The sequence below is a fragment of the Astatotilapia calliptera genome, chromosome 23 (genome assembly GCF_964374335.1).
Source record: "Astatotilapia calliptera chromosome 23, fAstCal68.1, whole genome shotgun sequence".
NCBI classification, from domain to species: Eukaryota; Metazoa; Chordata; class Actinopteri; order Cichliformes; family Cichlidae; genus Astatotilapia; species Astatotilapia calliptera.
The window spans coordinates 9,977,672-9,992,714 of record NC_137443.1 but is presented as its reverse complement, the minus strand read 5'-3'; the positions used below and the strand labels follow the sequence as shown (position 1 = coordinate 9,992,714).

General features: G+C 40.3%; 3 protein-coding genes across 4 annotated transcripts in view; 1 reads left to right on the top strand and 2 right to left on the bottom strand.

Moving 5' to 3' along the window:
- Positions 1 to 5,152, bottom strand: part of wwc3 (WWC family member 3) — a 40,393-nt gene extending 35,241 nt beyond the window's left edge. Inside the window, exon 1 of the mRNA XM_026157968.2 lies at positions 4,700 to 5,152. Within this exon, the coding sequence (XP_026013753.1) occupies positions 4,700 to 4,845 (146 nt within the window). The 5' untranslated portion in view covers positions 4,846 to 5,152. The remainder of the gene's footprint in view (positions 1 to 4,699) is intronic.
- A 1,837-nt stretch (positions 5,153 to 6,989) lies between these two features.
- On the top strand, positions 6,990 to 10,131 carry cldn33b (claudin 33b). The gene has a single exon (XM_026157974.2). It carries the CDS (start codon positions 7,816 to 7,818, stop codon positions 8,473 to 8,475), a length of 660 nt encoding a protein of 219 aa, XP_026013759.2. The 5' UTR covers positions 6,990 to 7,815; the 3' UTR covers positions 8,476 to 10,131.
- Positions 10,132 to 11,386: 1,255 nt separating this feature from the next.
- Positions 11,387 to 14,945, bottom strand: cldn34a (claudin 34a). Of its 2 annotated transcripts, XM_080297700.1 has the most exons (3): positions 14,740 to 14,945; positions 13,448 to 13,497; positions 11,387 to 12,529 (listed from the first exon to the last, which is right to left on the bottom strand). In XM_080297700.1, the coding sequence occupies exon 3, from the start codon at positions 12,468 to 12,470 to the stop codon at positions 11,739 to 11,741; it is 732 nt and encodes a 243-aa protein (XP_080153826.1). In that variant the 5' UTR covers positions 12,471 to 12,529; positions 13,448 to 13,497; positions 14,740 to 14,945; the 3' UTR covers positions 11,387 to 11,738. The 2 variants fall into 2 exon arrangements, with proteins under 2 accessions (XP_080153826.1, XP_080153825.1); XM_080297699.1 differs by having other exon boundaries at positions 13,448 to 14,945.
- Positions 14,946 to 15,043: the final 98 nt, after the last annotated feature.

The window sequence follows — 15,043 nt, the reverse complement described above, 5'->3', positions numbered from 1 at the left end:
CACAGTCACCCACCAAAGGCTCATTTTTGAGAGCTGTACATTGAAAGAAATGAGTCTGTATTACCTTATACTTATTTACTTGCTATACCAAAGTAAACAGAGAAACCCTCAATTTCTCAGGTATCTGTGCACTGCATTGGCAAGTCCGTCTAATGAGTCACTACACACCCTCATCTAACCAAAACGTCTCCATCTTCGGCAGGAACAAACTCGACCTCTGGCTGATACGCCGCCCCATTACAGCTCATCGTGATCATCACTGACAATTATGTTCCAGCTTCAATGGTGCCTCTGTTTTAGCGATTAGCAGTGATAATCCACTACTGACGCTCCTCTCTGCGAGTCAGCAGACTCAAGGCGCATCAGGCAGACCTGGTGAGCAACACACTAGATCACACAAGCTGCTGTACTGTACTTTTTGTTTCTTGAGAGCCAGGAGTTAAACTGCAAATCTGAGGCCAGTGTTTTCTGTAAAACAGATCATATTATTCCCAAAATATAGAGCATTCCACCTCCACCCCGCTCCCCCGACTGGTATGTAAATAACGCTTTTCTACTCTTACTACGCACCCAATCATACATGCAACACTTTATTTTATTCATTCTACGTGCTTTTTATCATTAATACACACACACACTCACACTCCGATGTAAGCACCTAGCAGAGTAGAAATATTTACTGCAGGAGAACGCCTCTGGTCATTATCTTGGTGGCTTGAGGGTTAAACACACAAACAGTCTTCACCTGACTACATTTATTGCATTTTTATAATTCCACAACACCTCCAAAGAATCTCATCACATGATTTGTCTTTTAAGTGTCTGGCTGATATTTTTTTCCATTTAGCAGCCTCAGGTAAAACCCAGATCTCATGATGAAGTCCTATAAAAACAAACGAGTCACAAAATTACCCTGCTGTAAGAAGTTCCCTCCTGACCCCCTCAGAATCAGCAGATTTTTTTTGTCTTTGTTTTTTGTCACAGGACCTCAAATAGATAAAGGTGGGTTAATTTAGGTGATTTCTTCTTTAAAAATAGCATTCTTTTTAGTCATAAAAATGTATCGAAAAGTAAAAAGTTGTCTCTTGTATTTACAAAGTTAGGAGGAAAAATGCAGGAAAAAAAAAAAAATCATGCAAACTAAAAAGCACCAAATTTCAACCCAGCCCAGTGTATTCTCAGATCCTGTAACTCCAAAAATATGAACAGTAAGAAAGCAAACTTTTGCAAGGCTTTACAAAAAAAAGTCATTGGACAGAGCAGATCAGCTGATTCTCAGGGGTTCAACACCCAATGAGTAACGTTCATCCTTTGATTTCAATTCAGCAGAGCAGCTGTCAAACCGAGACTTGACAGGAGAAATTACGAACCTCTTATCTCTGCATTCATCTCTCTGCTCTTGACATACGTGCATGCAAACAGCCTCATTTATCTGCTTTTTTAAAACCCTGACAGAACAGCTGACACCTTTTTGTATCTGCTGCTCATTAGCAGAAGGTTTGTGCTGCGATGTGATTTATTGGAAAGTCAGTATCAGGTGGTGACAGCAGACATTCCTCCAATGAGAAAGCCTATAAATCACGGAGTAGCACCAGAACAAATACAGAAAACATTCTTTAGTCTTACTAAAGAAGGCCCTCCCTCAAATGCTGATGACTATAAAAATATGTGAAACTGCTATTAGCTGCAAACAACAACGGTTAATCAACTCACGAGGAAATCAGGTTTTCCTTATCTAGATTACACGCAGCTACTAGAAGCCCACTGCTGGAGTAAAATGTACACTAGTACTCGCCATACTTTGAGCTCGGTTTTTGTGAATTTCAGCCTTTCCCCTCATAATACATCAGAGCTAAAATACTTGCTGTAATTCCCAGTAATCTCACAACAAAGTCTGCTTTGAATGCCTGATTGAGCTTGCTTCTGGGCTGGTAAAAATCCCAGTCCCCGCAAAAAGCACATCCTTGCAGCTTTCTCAGTGGCCGAGCGAGCATTCCTCACATACTTTCACAAAGATTTCTGGGAGTTGGAGTTTAAAGCACATGTCCGACTACTAATCTCCATGCTGAAATCTCCATGCAATGGAAATCACACACTAAAATTGTCATCTTTTGAAGGCTGGACATGACAAACATGAGAGCAGCTCTTCACTCTCTGACTGGTCTTTAGGAGGTGTCTTTGTGTGGAAAGGAAAGGGGAGCTGGATAACAATGGCGCTCTGTATTAGGTGTGTGAGCCAGGAATGTTTCAGGTCACTGGAAGTCATAAATCTGCAGGGCTTACTGATGAGTCTGGATGACTGAGGTTTGACACACATGCGAACACACACTCAATAGGTTTTCTTCTAAGTGAAGAAGGGACAGATAAATAGCTCAGGTGACCACGCTGACAGGGTTAACTTGGACAAAAACAACTCCTCTGCAACAATAGAAAGGCTGAGCTGCTGTCTAATTTTACGTCCAAACTGTCAAATTTCATGTTTAAACCGACATGCGGGATCATTAGACCATGATCGTGTTTGTAAGGGAGCTTCTGTAGGCGCTGTGGAGGCCCACAGCTGCTCCCAAACCTCAGACGATCATCGACTGTGGCCACATGATTCACCACAACCTCACAATAAAGAAGCTGCCCCTGTGGATTCTTTTAAAAAGCAGTCAAAAACTGGTCTTCTGTTGAAGACTCTTTTATTGAATTGTTATTTACTTATTTTAAAACTACCTGTTTATTTTACTGCGTCTTATATTTTTCTTTGGCACCTAATCTTCATGTTTATTTTAGCCTCGTGTATAGTGCTGTGTGCCAAACTTAAACTTTACTTATCCCCAAAACACAACCTCTGATAGTAATTACAACCTTGCTCCAACAGGGGCATTGTCCAGATATGCGGGTAATTTTACAAGAACATGAACAGGGCCAGTGTTATAGTCTAATATAGTACATTTATTATTTATACTTTACTTTATTTCTATATTATTCTACTTTCTACTCTTACTCTATTTTATATGTAAATACGATATTACAAATATAAATTGATTTTAAAATATACAGCTAATAATATAGGAGAGATCAGACTATTTCCCTCGGGATGAATAAAGTATTATCAATCCATCAATCAATCGGTAATAAAGTAATTAAAATAATCTCCAGCTACAATATTACAGTTATAAAAATTATTAAATGAATAATCATGATTCTGGATGATAAGTACTTTAAGTATATTTAATGATAAAACTTTTAAATCCTCTCAGTGTATTTATATGGAAACTGCACTGACATTATTGCTTACTTAGTGTTTCCCAATAAAAACTGCCAGCTGAAGGGAGGACTGAAGATCCAAGTCAAATACTAAAATAATGACATTTTTACAAGAATAATATAATACAGGCATAAAATACTATTGTTTATCTACATGATAGACTCACCCACTTATTTAGTTCGCCTATATTTTAAGACAGTTCTATCCAGTTATATTTTTTGTAAACTGGTTCATTAAATGTGAAAACTAGGACATTTATTAAAGGTAGGAAAAATTTAGAGTTTGCTTTAAATCATATTGAGCTATATGTCGACCATAAACTTAAATGAAAATAACAGAAACAGTTTCCACATCCGCTTTAAACAGTTATTCATCAAACCATTTTCACACTCTCATAAACTCTATTATAGCACAGGGATCTGCAATGCTTTCTACTTTCATTTACGGTCTACATTATATTTTCTGATTTCCCGTGAATCCCCTCTCGCTTTGTGCCACCCTATAAAATAAATAAATAAATAAAAAAAATAATAGGAAGGGGAAGAGGCGATTTCATTGACTTTTCCTTATTTATACGCCTAAGTTCATCTCTTAAGTTCAACAAGATACTACACAAGAAATTTTGGTGCCCACAGTGCTAATAATCTTCGTCTTAGTCTAGACCAGGGGTCCCCAATCTCAGTCCATGAAGGCCGGTGTCCCTGTAGGTTTTAGATGTGTCCTTGATCCATCACAGCTGATTTAAATGGATAAATTACCTTCTCAACATGTCTTGAAGTTCTCCAGAGGCCTGGTAATGAGCTAATCATGTGATTCAGGTGTGTTGACCCAGGGTGAGATCTAAAACCTGCAGGGCCCCCGGCCCTCGTGGACTGAGATTGGGGACCCCTGGTCTAGAACTAAACTGGTGACATGCATACAGAACAGCTTACTATCATCAAGTGCATCAAAACAAAATCTTAAATTGACGGGTTCAACATAAGGCCAAATGTAGTAAATAAAAATAACCAGAAAAAAGAAAGAAAATTTAAGGATGTATTATGTGGGGGGGGAACGATATTCTCTGTGATCAAAGTTGTAGGTTTCTTTAGGAAACTAAAACTAAGAAGAAGAACAGTGTATGTTGATGGTGAAACTTTTTCAAATAGCTTTGAATGAAATTTTCAGGCTTATGTGAAGAGCCATTTTGCACATAAAAGCTTCTATTTGAAGGAATAGGATGGTTCGTAGTTCGTTTATGTTTTCTATATTACTTTTCTACAATTATTTTCCAGTGAGCCAACCCTGTCTCATTCTCGGTCCCTCTGTGCCACCCCATTAAACCCCCCCTGGAAACGCCCCTGCTCTCCTGTGAGTTATGTCAGTTTATAAAGAAGTCTCGTTGTATTAAGATTACTTTTTGTTAGTGTGTGTAATAACACTACTCCAGGGCCTTAAGCGTACCTATCTCTGGGGTCAATCCATGAAGTTTGCCGGGTGTTGTGGTCGATGAAAAACACTCTGCCATCGTAATCCCGGGCTTCCTCCCAGCCCGCGGGCAGCGGCAGTTCCGAGCTCTCTCTCCGCTTTCCGCCGCTGACCCACGGCATAGCGTCGAGACGGTGAGAGGGCTGCAGCCCCCTGCCCTGCTTTTATCCCCCTGAAAAAGTCGCTCCTCACTGCATTACAACCAAACGACCTGGACGCGCTGGAGAAAAGAAACGCAGATACAAAACTTTCCACCGAGGCTGGAAAAAGTCCCACCGGGGGTACATCCACTTTCCTCTTCTTCTTTCTACAACCCTCCAAAATCAGCGCGGCGGGGCTCTCTCAGTGCTCGTTTCTCCATGTTCGCCTTCTCCGCCATATTTCATTCCCCGTGTCCATATTCGGGAGCGGATTTGCATACGTACGACGGAGCCAGTTCCCCCTGTCCAATGAGGAAACTTCAGAGCTCAACACTTTCATTAAAGCTTCACGGCGCCGCGAAAACATACCTTATAAAATAGACTTAAAGTTTCATTTTAATGTTAATTCAGCTGAGTGATTTAGCTAACGCTGCGACACAAACCTGTTGATTCACTCATTAATGTATCTCAAGAGTAGCTTCTGTTTGTGTATATACAATTTAAATAAGTAATTTTTAATTTTAATATTAATATAAGACAGTTATAAAAAAGATATCATTTTAATATAAAATCTAGGGAAACTCCCCCGATCACGCTGTTGTTTGAAGGAGTCGTTTTAGTGGTGCACCTGCGCCACCTCTTGGCCTTAATTGGCACTGCAACAGCTCATACACCGGCCACCCAGATCAACTTCCTGGCGTTTCAACTGTTTTACAATTATTCTTACTTAAGTAGCTAAAAGTAGATTCAAATATCAATCAATCAATCTTTATTTATAAATCACTTTTCATACAAAGATGTAGCACAAAGTGCTTTACATGGTTAAAAGCAGCCCACCCCACCAAATAATATCCAAATTACCTAAAATATGCAACTATCATCTTCTTCTTGTAGGTTTTCCCTTTTGTTCCCAAAGGGGATCATCTGCCTCCATCTGACCCTCTTCTTTGCATCCTCATCTGTCACACCAACCCTCTGCATGTCCTTCTTCATTACATTAGTGAATGTTTTGAGATCTTCCTCCTTTCCTCCTGCTTGGAAGCTCCATACTCAACATGCATTATCCAATATCCACTATACCTCCTCTGTACTTTAGATACTATATTAGTATAGTATTGTATGTACTAATACCAAATCATTTCAGGCTTGCCTCTTTAACTTTGTCTCCAAATTGGTCAATCTAAGATGTCCCTCTGAAATACTCAATTCTTATCTTCCCTCCTGGTTTCTCCCATTTTCAGCGAGTCAAAATTAAAAATCTACAATTAAGGTTTTTATAAGCTATGATAAAATAAATGGCAATAAAGTTTTTTCTATTATTACTTATAAGTTATGTATTGTTTATGAAAAAACACAAGAAGTAGAATGGTACAGAGGTACATAAAACACAATATGACTAAAACAGGCCAGGATCTTCTCAGCTGCGTCACAGCAAGAAGGACAAATACCTCCAATAAGTGTGTGTCTTTCTTTGTGCAGTAGTGAGGGGGTTTTCACTTAAATTTACAAACTATTTTGTGGTCAGCATAATTAACACTGTGCATCCAGCTAAGTTTAAAACTGTGGAAGAACAAGTTAGAAAGAGGATTAGGAGGAGCAGTAAAACCAGACACTAGGTGAGACTCTCTCTCAGAGTATTAAAAAATACTCTTTTAAACTCTGAATAATATCCCCCACCACATGCCAATTTATTTATTTGTGCAGGATATTTGGCGGCCTCTGTGGGTAAGAAGGGGAACTGCAACTACACTTTAATTTTTTATATTTTCAGAGACAGAAATTAAGTTGGATGTGTAATGTGACATTCTTGGCCAGGAACATCATGAGTAACTTGTCTATAGCTGCAGAGACGTCCCTTTAAAGCTGAGATTAAGCTTGTTTCTGGTATCGTTTGGTATTCCTTAAGTGTTTGTGAGGACATCACAGCAGTCAGCTGAGTGTTTTCTTCGCCGGAGCAGGAGGAGTTTGGCAGCCCGGGGATATTATCTGTGCATTTTTGTTTGTGTGTTTGTTTGTGGTTTGTACGGCTGTCTATGAGTTTATGAACGGGAAACATTTTCTCACATCTCAGCTTTGATCTATTGCCTCCTACGATCATTTCCCACAACCATGCAGTGTTCATACGAGAGCACACAATAAGCTGCTCTGTTGTTTCAGATTTAGTCACATGCAGCAGACAGCCTGACTGTGAGCAGCTATCCCACCACAAGGAATATGACAAAAATATTCATATATTTTTAAATTTAACTTAAATGGTTATGAGCAAATCTCAGCATTACTGTCCTTACATAACATTTTTCACTGGTAATAAATCACTCAAAGGCCTAGTTGTGCAACACTGCCTTTATGATACTCTAACACTGAAGTGTTTTTCTACTCATGGCTACAGGAAAAACCCTTTGAGGACAGAGATGAAGGGCTTTAATGGCAACTAAGTTTATGACAAGAGTGTTTAGCATTTGCAAATAATAAGCTGAGTTTGCTGTAGTGTGTGGCCCCTTGTTCATATGTTTGTACCCAGTTATTGCTGGATTGCAGGATGCAAACTGAACTTCAAGCAGTTGTTGTTTTTTTTAACGACATCCCTTATGGCATGCAGTTTTGGAAGAGCATATAGGAATGGTCTTGTAAAAATCGTGGCCATCTCTGCCTCTGCCCCTGCTGCCCATTGGCACAGCAGCGAGAGCAGGAGGACCACAAAGGGGAGGGCCATGCGGGCCCCCCTCTCCCTCCAGCAGCAGAAGATGTGTGCTCCTCTGAGTGGGAACTGTTTGAGAACGAACTCCAAGCCTCAGAGCTAGAGCGGTCAACTCTAATTATCAGGTGTTTTGAGCAGTTCCTGTCCCGACTGTACAGCGACAGGCCTCTCCATCTGAAGTGCAGCCAGAGAAGGAGAAGAAGAACTCTTGTGGCTCTGTCAAGCGTGGAGGCCAGAGAGAGGGGGAGAGAAACATGGACACGTGCGCCTGCGCTTTGGAGCTGCTGGGGATGCTGGTCTACGTTGGAGCATGGCTGTGCGCTTTAACCACCACTATCTTACCGCAGTGGCTGACCATGAGCACTGCGCTGCTGCCTGTGGAGAGCTACGAGCTGGGCCTGTGGGAGACCTGCGTGGTCCAGGACGTTGGAGGGATGGAGTGTAGGGCTTATGACAGCCTGCTGGGCCTTTCCACAGACCTCAAGCTGGCCCGCATCCTCATGTGTGCTGCCCTCGCTGTGGGCATGCTGGGAATTCTCGTGGGAATACCTGGACTTGACTTGGTCCACAGCTGTAAAGAGGACAGCGGTCAACAAACCAAGAGGATTTTAATCATCACGGGAGGGGTGCTCGGGATGGTTTCTGGGGTTCTGTGTCTGATTCCCGTGTCCTATATGGCACATATAGCAGTGATGCATTTCTTTGATGACAAAGTGCCTGACGTGGTGCCTCGGTGGGAGTTTGGAGACGCTTTGTACTGCGGCTGGGCAGCAGGATTTCTCCTCATAGTTGCCGGCCTGATCTTGATCACCTCGTCCTCGTGCTCTCAGGTGGAGCCTCAGCCTGTGCTGCAGCGGCGGTACCAGGTGATGGGCACAGGTGTAAATTACAGGAAGCGCACAGAGTACGTTTAACAGATGATTTACCTGTGTAGAGACTGAAATCACAACACAATCACCTGTAGATCTGCACGTCGGACCGCTTTACAGCAATGATGTAAACCACCGAGACAACATACGATGGTGACATTTACGCCTTGTTTCAGCCCTTTTACATGACTCACCTGCACAATCAGACATTATAAGACGATCTGCTGTGATCAGCAAGAATAAATCTATTTTATAAAGAAATGTTTTATAAAAGGCCTTTTTATCCATTACTCTGGAGTGGTTTCAAAATTTTTCTCTTACAAGAAAAATATAATTTCAAGCCTGTTTAGCAGGACTCTTGAGCTTTTTAAATGCTGTAATTGTCAATTATTAGTCTGTAAACATACAGAATAACTCTTAAAGCACAAACTATTCTTGAGTTGCACACTGAGATGATTCACATAAAGAATTTCATTGCAATCCTGGTGAAAAATGGCTCTTTTTTTTTTTATTAAAAAAGGTAAATTTCCTGTATTTGTTAAAATGTTTTCTGAAGCCATGAGCAGGTTTGACTCCAGTTATGTCAGAGGTAGAAACATGGCTGCTCTTTTCCTCAATCCCTCATCAGCCCCCCCTGCTCGTCTGTGACTCTCAGGCGACCAAATGGGACTAAAAACCTGTCCGTTGGTTTGTCAGGTGTGTCTGCGGCGGTGGAAACACAGCTTGAGTCTAATTCCACAAGATTTCCTGGTCACTCGCTGAGCTAAGCTGTGTTTAATGAACGCATTAATGGGCACTGTGTACTGTGAAGAATGTAGCACAAGCTGACATAATTACACAAATTTGCTGAGGTCAGAGGGTGCCACCGCGCTCTGCCATCCATAACTGTCTGTGTCATTTACATACGCTCAAAGTACATTGACATAATGTGTTATTGCATGGGAGGATGAGGATTTATAAACCTCCATGGTTGGTGCATGTCTGTGGAGTTAGTTCTTATAGAATGAAGCTAATGAGAGATAATGAAGTTGTCACAGGAGCATATGTTACCTGAGGTGCCAATGACATGCCAGACTTTGCTCCTGAAGAGGTGGTTCTGAGGCCCACTGAGAGGGACAATCCTGTCCTCCGATGCCACATAGTCTCCCTATGTGTGGGCATCAGGGAGGCATAAAAATAGCTGCAGATATTTTCTTTTTGCTTTGTTTACTGTAAATGCCACTGAAACGTCAAGGAAAATTATATGTCTTGTAGTCGTGAATAATTTACTCTAAATGCATCCGACTGCAAATAAACAAACCTGTGTAGATGGGTTGATAAGCAAACATGACCCAAATCATGACCCATTCTGGTAGTTCAGATGGAGATAAAGATCATCCAAGTTTCTGTTTCAATGTTAGATGATGGAAACTAAAGTTTTGCAATACATGAGTCACTCTTGAGCAAGATTTTCTATTTTAACCATTTACAAAACCATTTAACTATCTTCTGCACCTGATGTTTCGATTTTACTGGTAAAGTGTTGAAGCAGCAACTGTGAAATAGCAATAATTATATTTTATCACGGTTAAATATAAAGAATATCAGTTCATTAATATCATAAATATCAGCAAAATACAAAATTGCACAGGAATCACTACCAAGTGTAGTTAAAGTAAAAAAAAGGAAAAGCACATCCATGGTACCTGAAATCTCCTTCTGTAAATACCGGAACCTTAGCGTGGGCTTTGAGAAAAATGCTATATACTAGATGTTTACTATTAAGTATTACGTTTAGCCTTCCTTTCATTTATTTTTTTAAGTTATTCATATTTTAAATCATCAATTGCTTATAACTACAGTTTAATAGCTTTTTTTTTTAAGCTAACAATTTCAACTGCTAATCTATCCTTTTAGCTAACAACATTTTATCTGCATTTTTAGCTTCGTATTTCAACTTTTAATTCATTGGTAAGAGTTTTAATTGGTAATAATATAAGAAAACAAATGTAATTGTGATAGCTAAAGGCTTTTAGCTATCAATTTCAGTCGCTAATCAATACTTTGAGACAACGTTTTTTCCACCGCTGGCGACACGTGAACAGGCACAGAGTAATAAAACGATTTTGGTCTTGATTACTGAACATTGCCACTGGGTATTGTGGCAATTCTTCAGGAAAATACAGCGGCTTTAAGATATAATTGCTCATCTAGAGTTTTATTCCAGATCTTCTGCAAGTAAAATCTCATATTATGGGGTGTGATGTTATCCAGCTGCGGTTACCTTTGGGTTTAATTCTACAGACTTTGATATGACACATTTGCAATCAGTCTTCTTATCAGTTTTCCTCCATAAAACACCGTAAATGATAAAGATAGAGAACAAAGCACAACAGCTTTATCTGCTAAAGGATATGTACAGCACAAGTGAGATAGGTAGGTAGGGTTTGTGGAGACAGACGAACATTTTAGACAAATAATTATTTACTACTTTTTACAGGCCTGTTTTTTGTTTTTTTTTTAATAATAAAATTTGGTTACACCTAATTCAAATAGTAGTTTTCTGCAGTATTTAAAGCAGCTCTACTGGTCATCCACTTCTGAGCCTTGCGTTTCTGAGTGCTGTGCTTGTCTGAAGAGGGCTTTTTGTTCTCCATCAGCTAGCCGCCTCCAGAGAGGTAGAGCCAGCCACAGGGCCAGTGTGTGTATGAGTGCCTTCCATGGTAACAATCACCCCAATGAAGCAGCCCCCTCTTCACGCTCACATGCCTGCTCTCGTCAGCCTCCTACCCAGGTCACGTGTGCGGGTCAACCTGGCCGACTCTCACCCCTCCTCACGCAGGACTCCTAAGAAGCCACACCTTGAAATGTTATGTCGCCTCCCACGGGCTTGTGTGGCAATAACACTGATCGTAACAGTTCTTACATAAAAGCTGAGGCCACTAACACACTCACACACATACACACCACTCCTCAGTAACAGAGATAAAGTTTATTATTACTTTTGTAGATAAGCAGCCATCCCTGAACTTCAATCAGTCACATAAACCTAAAATAGAAACTATAGGGTAAATAGTCACTGGCTTTTATTTTCAGTACAATGAAATCATTGTTTTTATGATAAAAGTACAATTGATCAATATCCCTTGTATGTTCACAAGGAATTTTAGCATCTTTTAGCTCTCTGTTTTGGTTTTCTGGTTGAGATATGGCAAGTCAGTCTTTTTTTTTTAGTTCTAGTATCAAACCTAGCCTCTTTTTAAAAAATACAAAACAAAACAAAAAGCCCTAAAGTCAGTCTCCCTTCATAGATTTTATTCTGTTGAGTTTTATTCACTGTGAAAGGCAGCGTTATCCATGCCTGCTCTATTTACCAGTTCAGACTTGCGTGGCAGTGTTGTCACTGTCCAGGGGCCATTGAGCTGGTCGCCAGGGCCCGCTGTGCTCACGGCCCGCCAAGCGTACCTGTAGCAAAGGAAAAGCAGGCCACTTAAGAGTGTCGCAATGGAGGCGCAGAGGCCCACTCCAATGGCTGAGCCAACTCGCTGGCTGACAGGAGGAGCAGGGATTTGGAACTCAGGAGGAAAGTCTATGGTGCTGTTTTTCAGCACAGAGTTCATGTTCCACGCCAGTGGCACCAAGGAGGACATCCCTGTGAGCAAATACAGCGCCCCTGCCAGCAGGAAGACTAGCCTGATGCTCCTGCGATCTTCAACAGAGAAGTAGGCCATCCTCACCGCCACTGCAGCACAGATGTTCCCAGCAAGGCCAAAGATGGCCGCGAGCATCATCAGCACCTGAGCCACAGGGATCTCCACGGGAAGAAAGCTGTCCGATATGCTGATGCTTCGACAGTTCTCCATATCGGGAAGGACATGACTGTAGAAACACGTCCTCCAAATACCAACCCAGGCCTCGCTCGAGCTGATGATGGACGCATTGCCTACTCGCCAGAGACGCCACTCGTTGAGGCCGGCGGTGGTCATGGTGAGGATCCATGCCAGGAATCCGACTATCAGGCCCAGGAACTGCCAGTGAGCCGTGTGAGTGAGGTAAAGCATTGTTGTCCAGTCTGACCACTAATTCTCAGAGCGACCGATCGCTGGAGCCATCACTCCTGCTGCAAACAACAACACACACAGGGCCGTGGTAAGATGACCTGTGCGCTTCTCATGTACAAGTTAAGACTACGGCATTATTCTTAAATATTCATAAAGGGTATTTTGATTTGAAAAGAGCTCTGAGGGAACCTTTAAAGGGTTTGGTCACCACATTTAAGGCAGCACATTATTTCCATCTGCAGTCATTTAAACTTGGTGGTACATGAAGACAGTGGTATGATATGAAAGCTAGAAGCTGGGTTGCAAAGTGGTTTGCTGATGCAGCAGAATTAGCACCATATAAAAGAACTCATTTTAAACTAGACCTGAACCAGGTTCATCTCATCATTTTTTTAGTGATTACATACGTTGATTCGTTTTTTTAAGGCTAATAATTTATGAAGTTACTCATTTTTCCATTACTTTTAATGACTACTTCAAGTGTCGCTCTTTATTATGTTTATTGAACACTCAAAAAAATATTTTAACTCATTGCTTGTCCAACTGATTCAGTAAAGGACTAGATGTTACAATCCCTGACAATGCATTGCTTTAACGGAGAAAACCTTGGGGGATGGCTGTTATGAGGAAAAGCAGCCCAGAAACTTTACCAGCGGCAAACATCGTTGTGTGCCTCAACTTTCATTCTTTTACCCAGGCTAATCTGCCATTTTTCCTTGGTTAGGTTTAGGGATTAGAGATCTGATCTAAATGATCATATTAAAATTTGGGACACATCGTCAGTAGTGGACCTTGGATTCATCGGGTGTTTCGGCCATTATCACTAGACACCCTCATCCAAGGAGGCCCTGCCAGGGTTGATCAGGCCCCGGAGTGTGTCACTGGTTTATGTTAAAATGGTTCTTTCTCTTCTGCTTTCTGCTGTTTAGTTTCCTACAGTTTATTCTGTCTATTCAATGCAACTGAAAAATACTTACCTCTTTAACATTTATGGAGTGCGAAGTTTCCTTTTCACTGCAGTTTGTGTCTTTAAAAAAAAAAAATTCAGGTGAACACTTTGACAAATAAAGAACCATTTCTAAATATTGCTGTGAACTTTTTGTATCTGTGCGTTGATTTTCTATGTAGTGTTTCTCGTTATACATACACGCTGTAGGTGAAAACTGCTGCATTTTATTTTGCAAGATACTTGAGGAGTTTTTGACCAGGATCATATGTTTAGAGCTGTGTGAAACTGAGCCACAGGTTCTGGAAATGTGTTCAAACTTTTGAGAAAAACCGTAATAAACATTTATCTAACCTGTTCGTCCATATTATCAGGCATCGATTTGATCTTTTAATCTATGCTCTCAGATAAAAATATCAACTGTTAACTCACAGCTTCTACCTTTTATCCATGATTTTGTCAAGCCTGAAACATTTCAACTGCTAATGATATTTTTGTAGGATTTTTATTGTCATTTGAACAGGATATAAAATTAAATTTTGCACTCAGGTCCAGGTCAACAAGAACAAGACTACATGAGAGATAGAACACATATTTACAGTCTCATTTGGTATAAATAAAACCCCCCAACTACTTTTAACTTTTATATTCATAATTTAAACCCTTTCTGTTTATCGAATGTTTTCCACTTATGTGAAAAGCTTTCCGTTCCCATTAAACCTTCAGTTAATTCCAGCTTGTTATTACTATTTTTTATTCTCTTAACTCCCAAATTATAATTTAGTTTATCTCATATTAATGTGAGCGTGTCCTAACTTTGGCTACAGCAGAAACATCTTCTCATGCCAAATACAGAGACCAGAAACTAATCAGTGACTGAAGTCAGTGTATTAGAATATTTAACCTGTTGCTGGAGATATGTTGATAACTATGCAAACGTTCCCTTTGAATAGACAGCAAAACATTAAAAAAATGTTTTATATGTATAAGATAATGTAGCATTACATGTTATTATATTAGTTAGTATTTTCGCTTTTTATTCACTCCGCTCACCCTGAACTACTGCACACGTTCTTAAAGGTAGTCTTTGTTTTCTTACGTTAACAGCGTGGACATTGATTGACTTTTATAATAAAGCAGCTATAAATAAAGCACAGGCATTAAGCATACGTTAACAAATATTCAGGTTATTAATATTTAAGAATAACAGACAGCACTAAAAGCCACACATCTGCACTTTAGGTCACTAATTCGACTAAGTTCTGCTAAGATACGATCGGTTTAACATCTTCAGATTCAGTACGTTAAGGAGAAAGACATTACCTTCCGATGTTTCAAAAACAGAGTTCTGCCAGTTATTGTGAAACTAGGAACAAAGCTACAGTAGAAACGAGGAAAGAGCTCGTTTTATTGTAGCCGTACATACCGGCTGTGCCAGCACTGCTGTAGTTAATGATTATTCATTCAAATCTTTAAACCACTCCTAATAATATTTAATTATTTGACTCACCTAGATGCGTCTCACCTTATTAATAAAGATCGAATCCTTCCGATGAAGTGTGATTAGCTTTGGTTACGTGAAGGGGCTGTTAAATACGCTCCCTGCTATGTAAGAGTGTTTATCAGT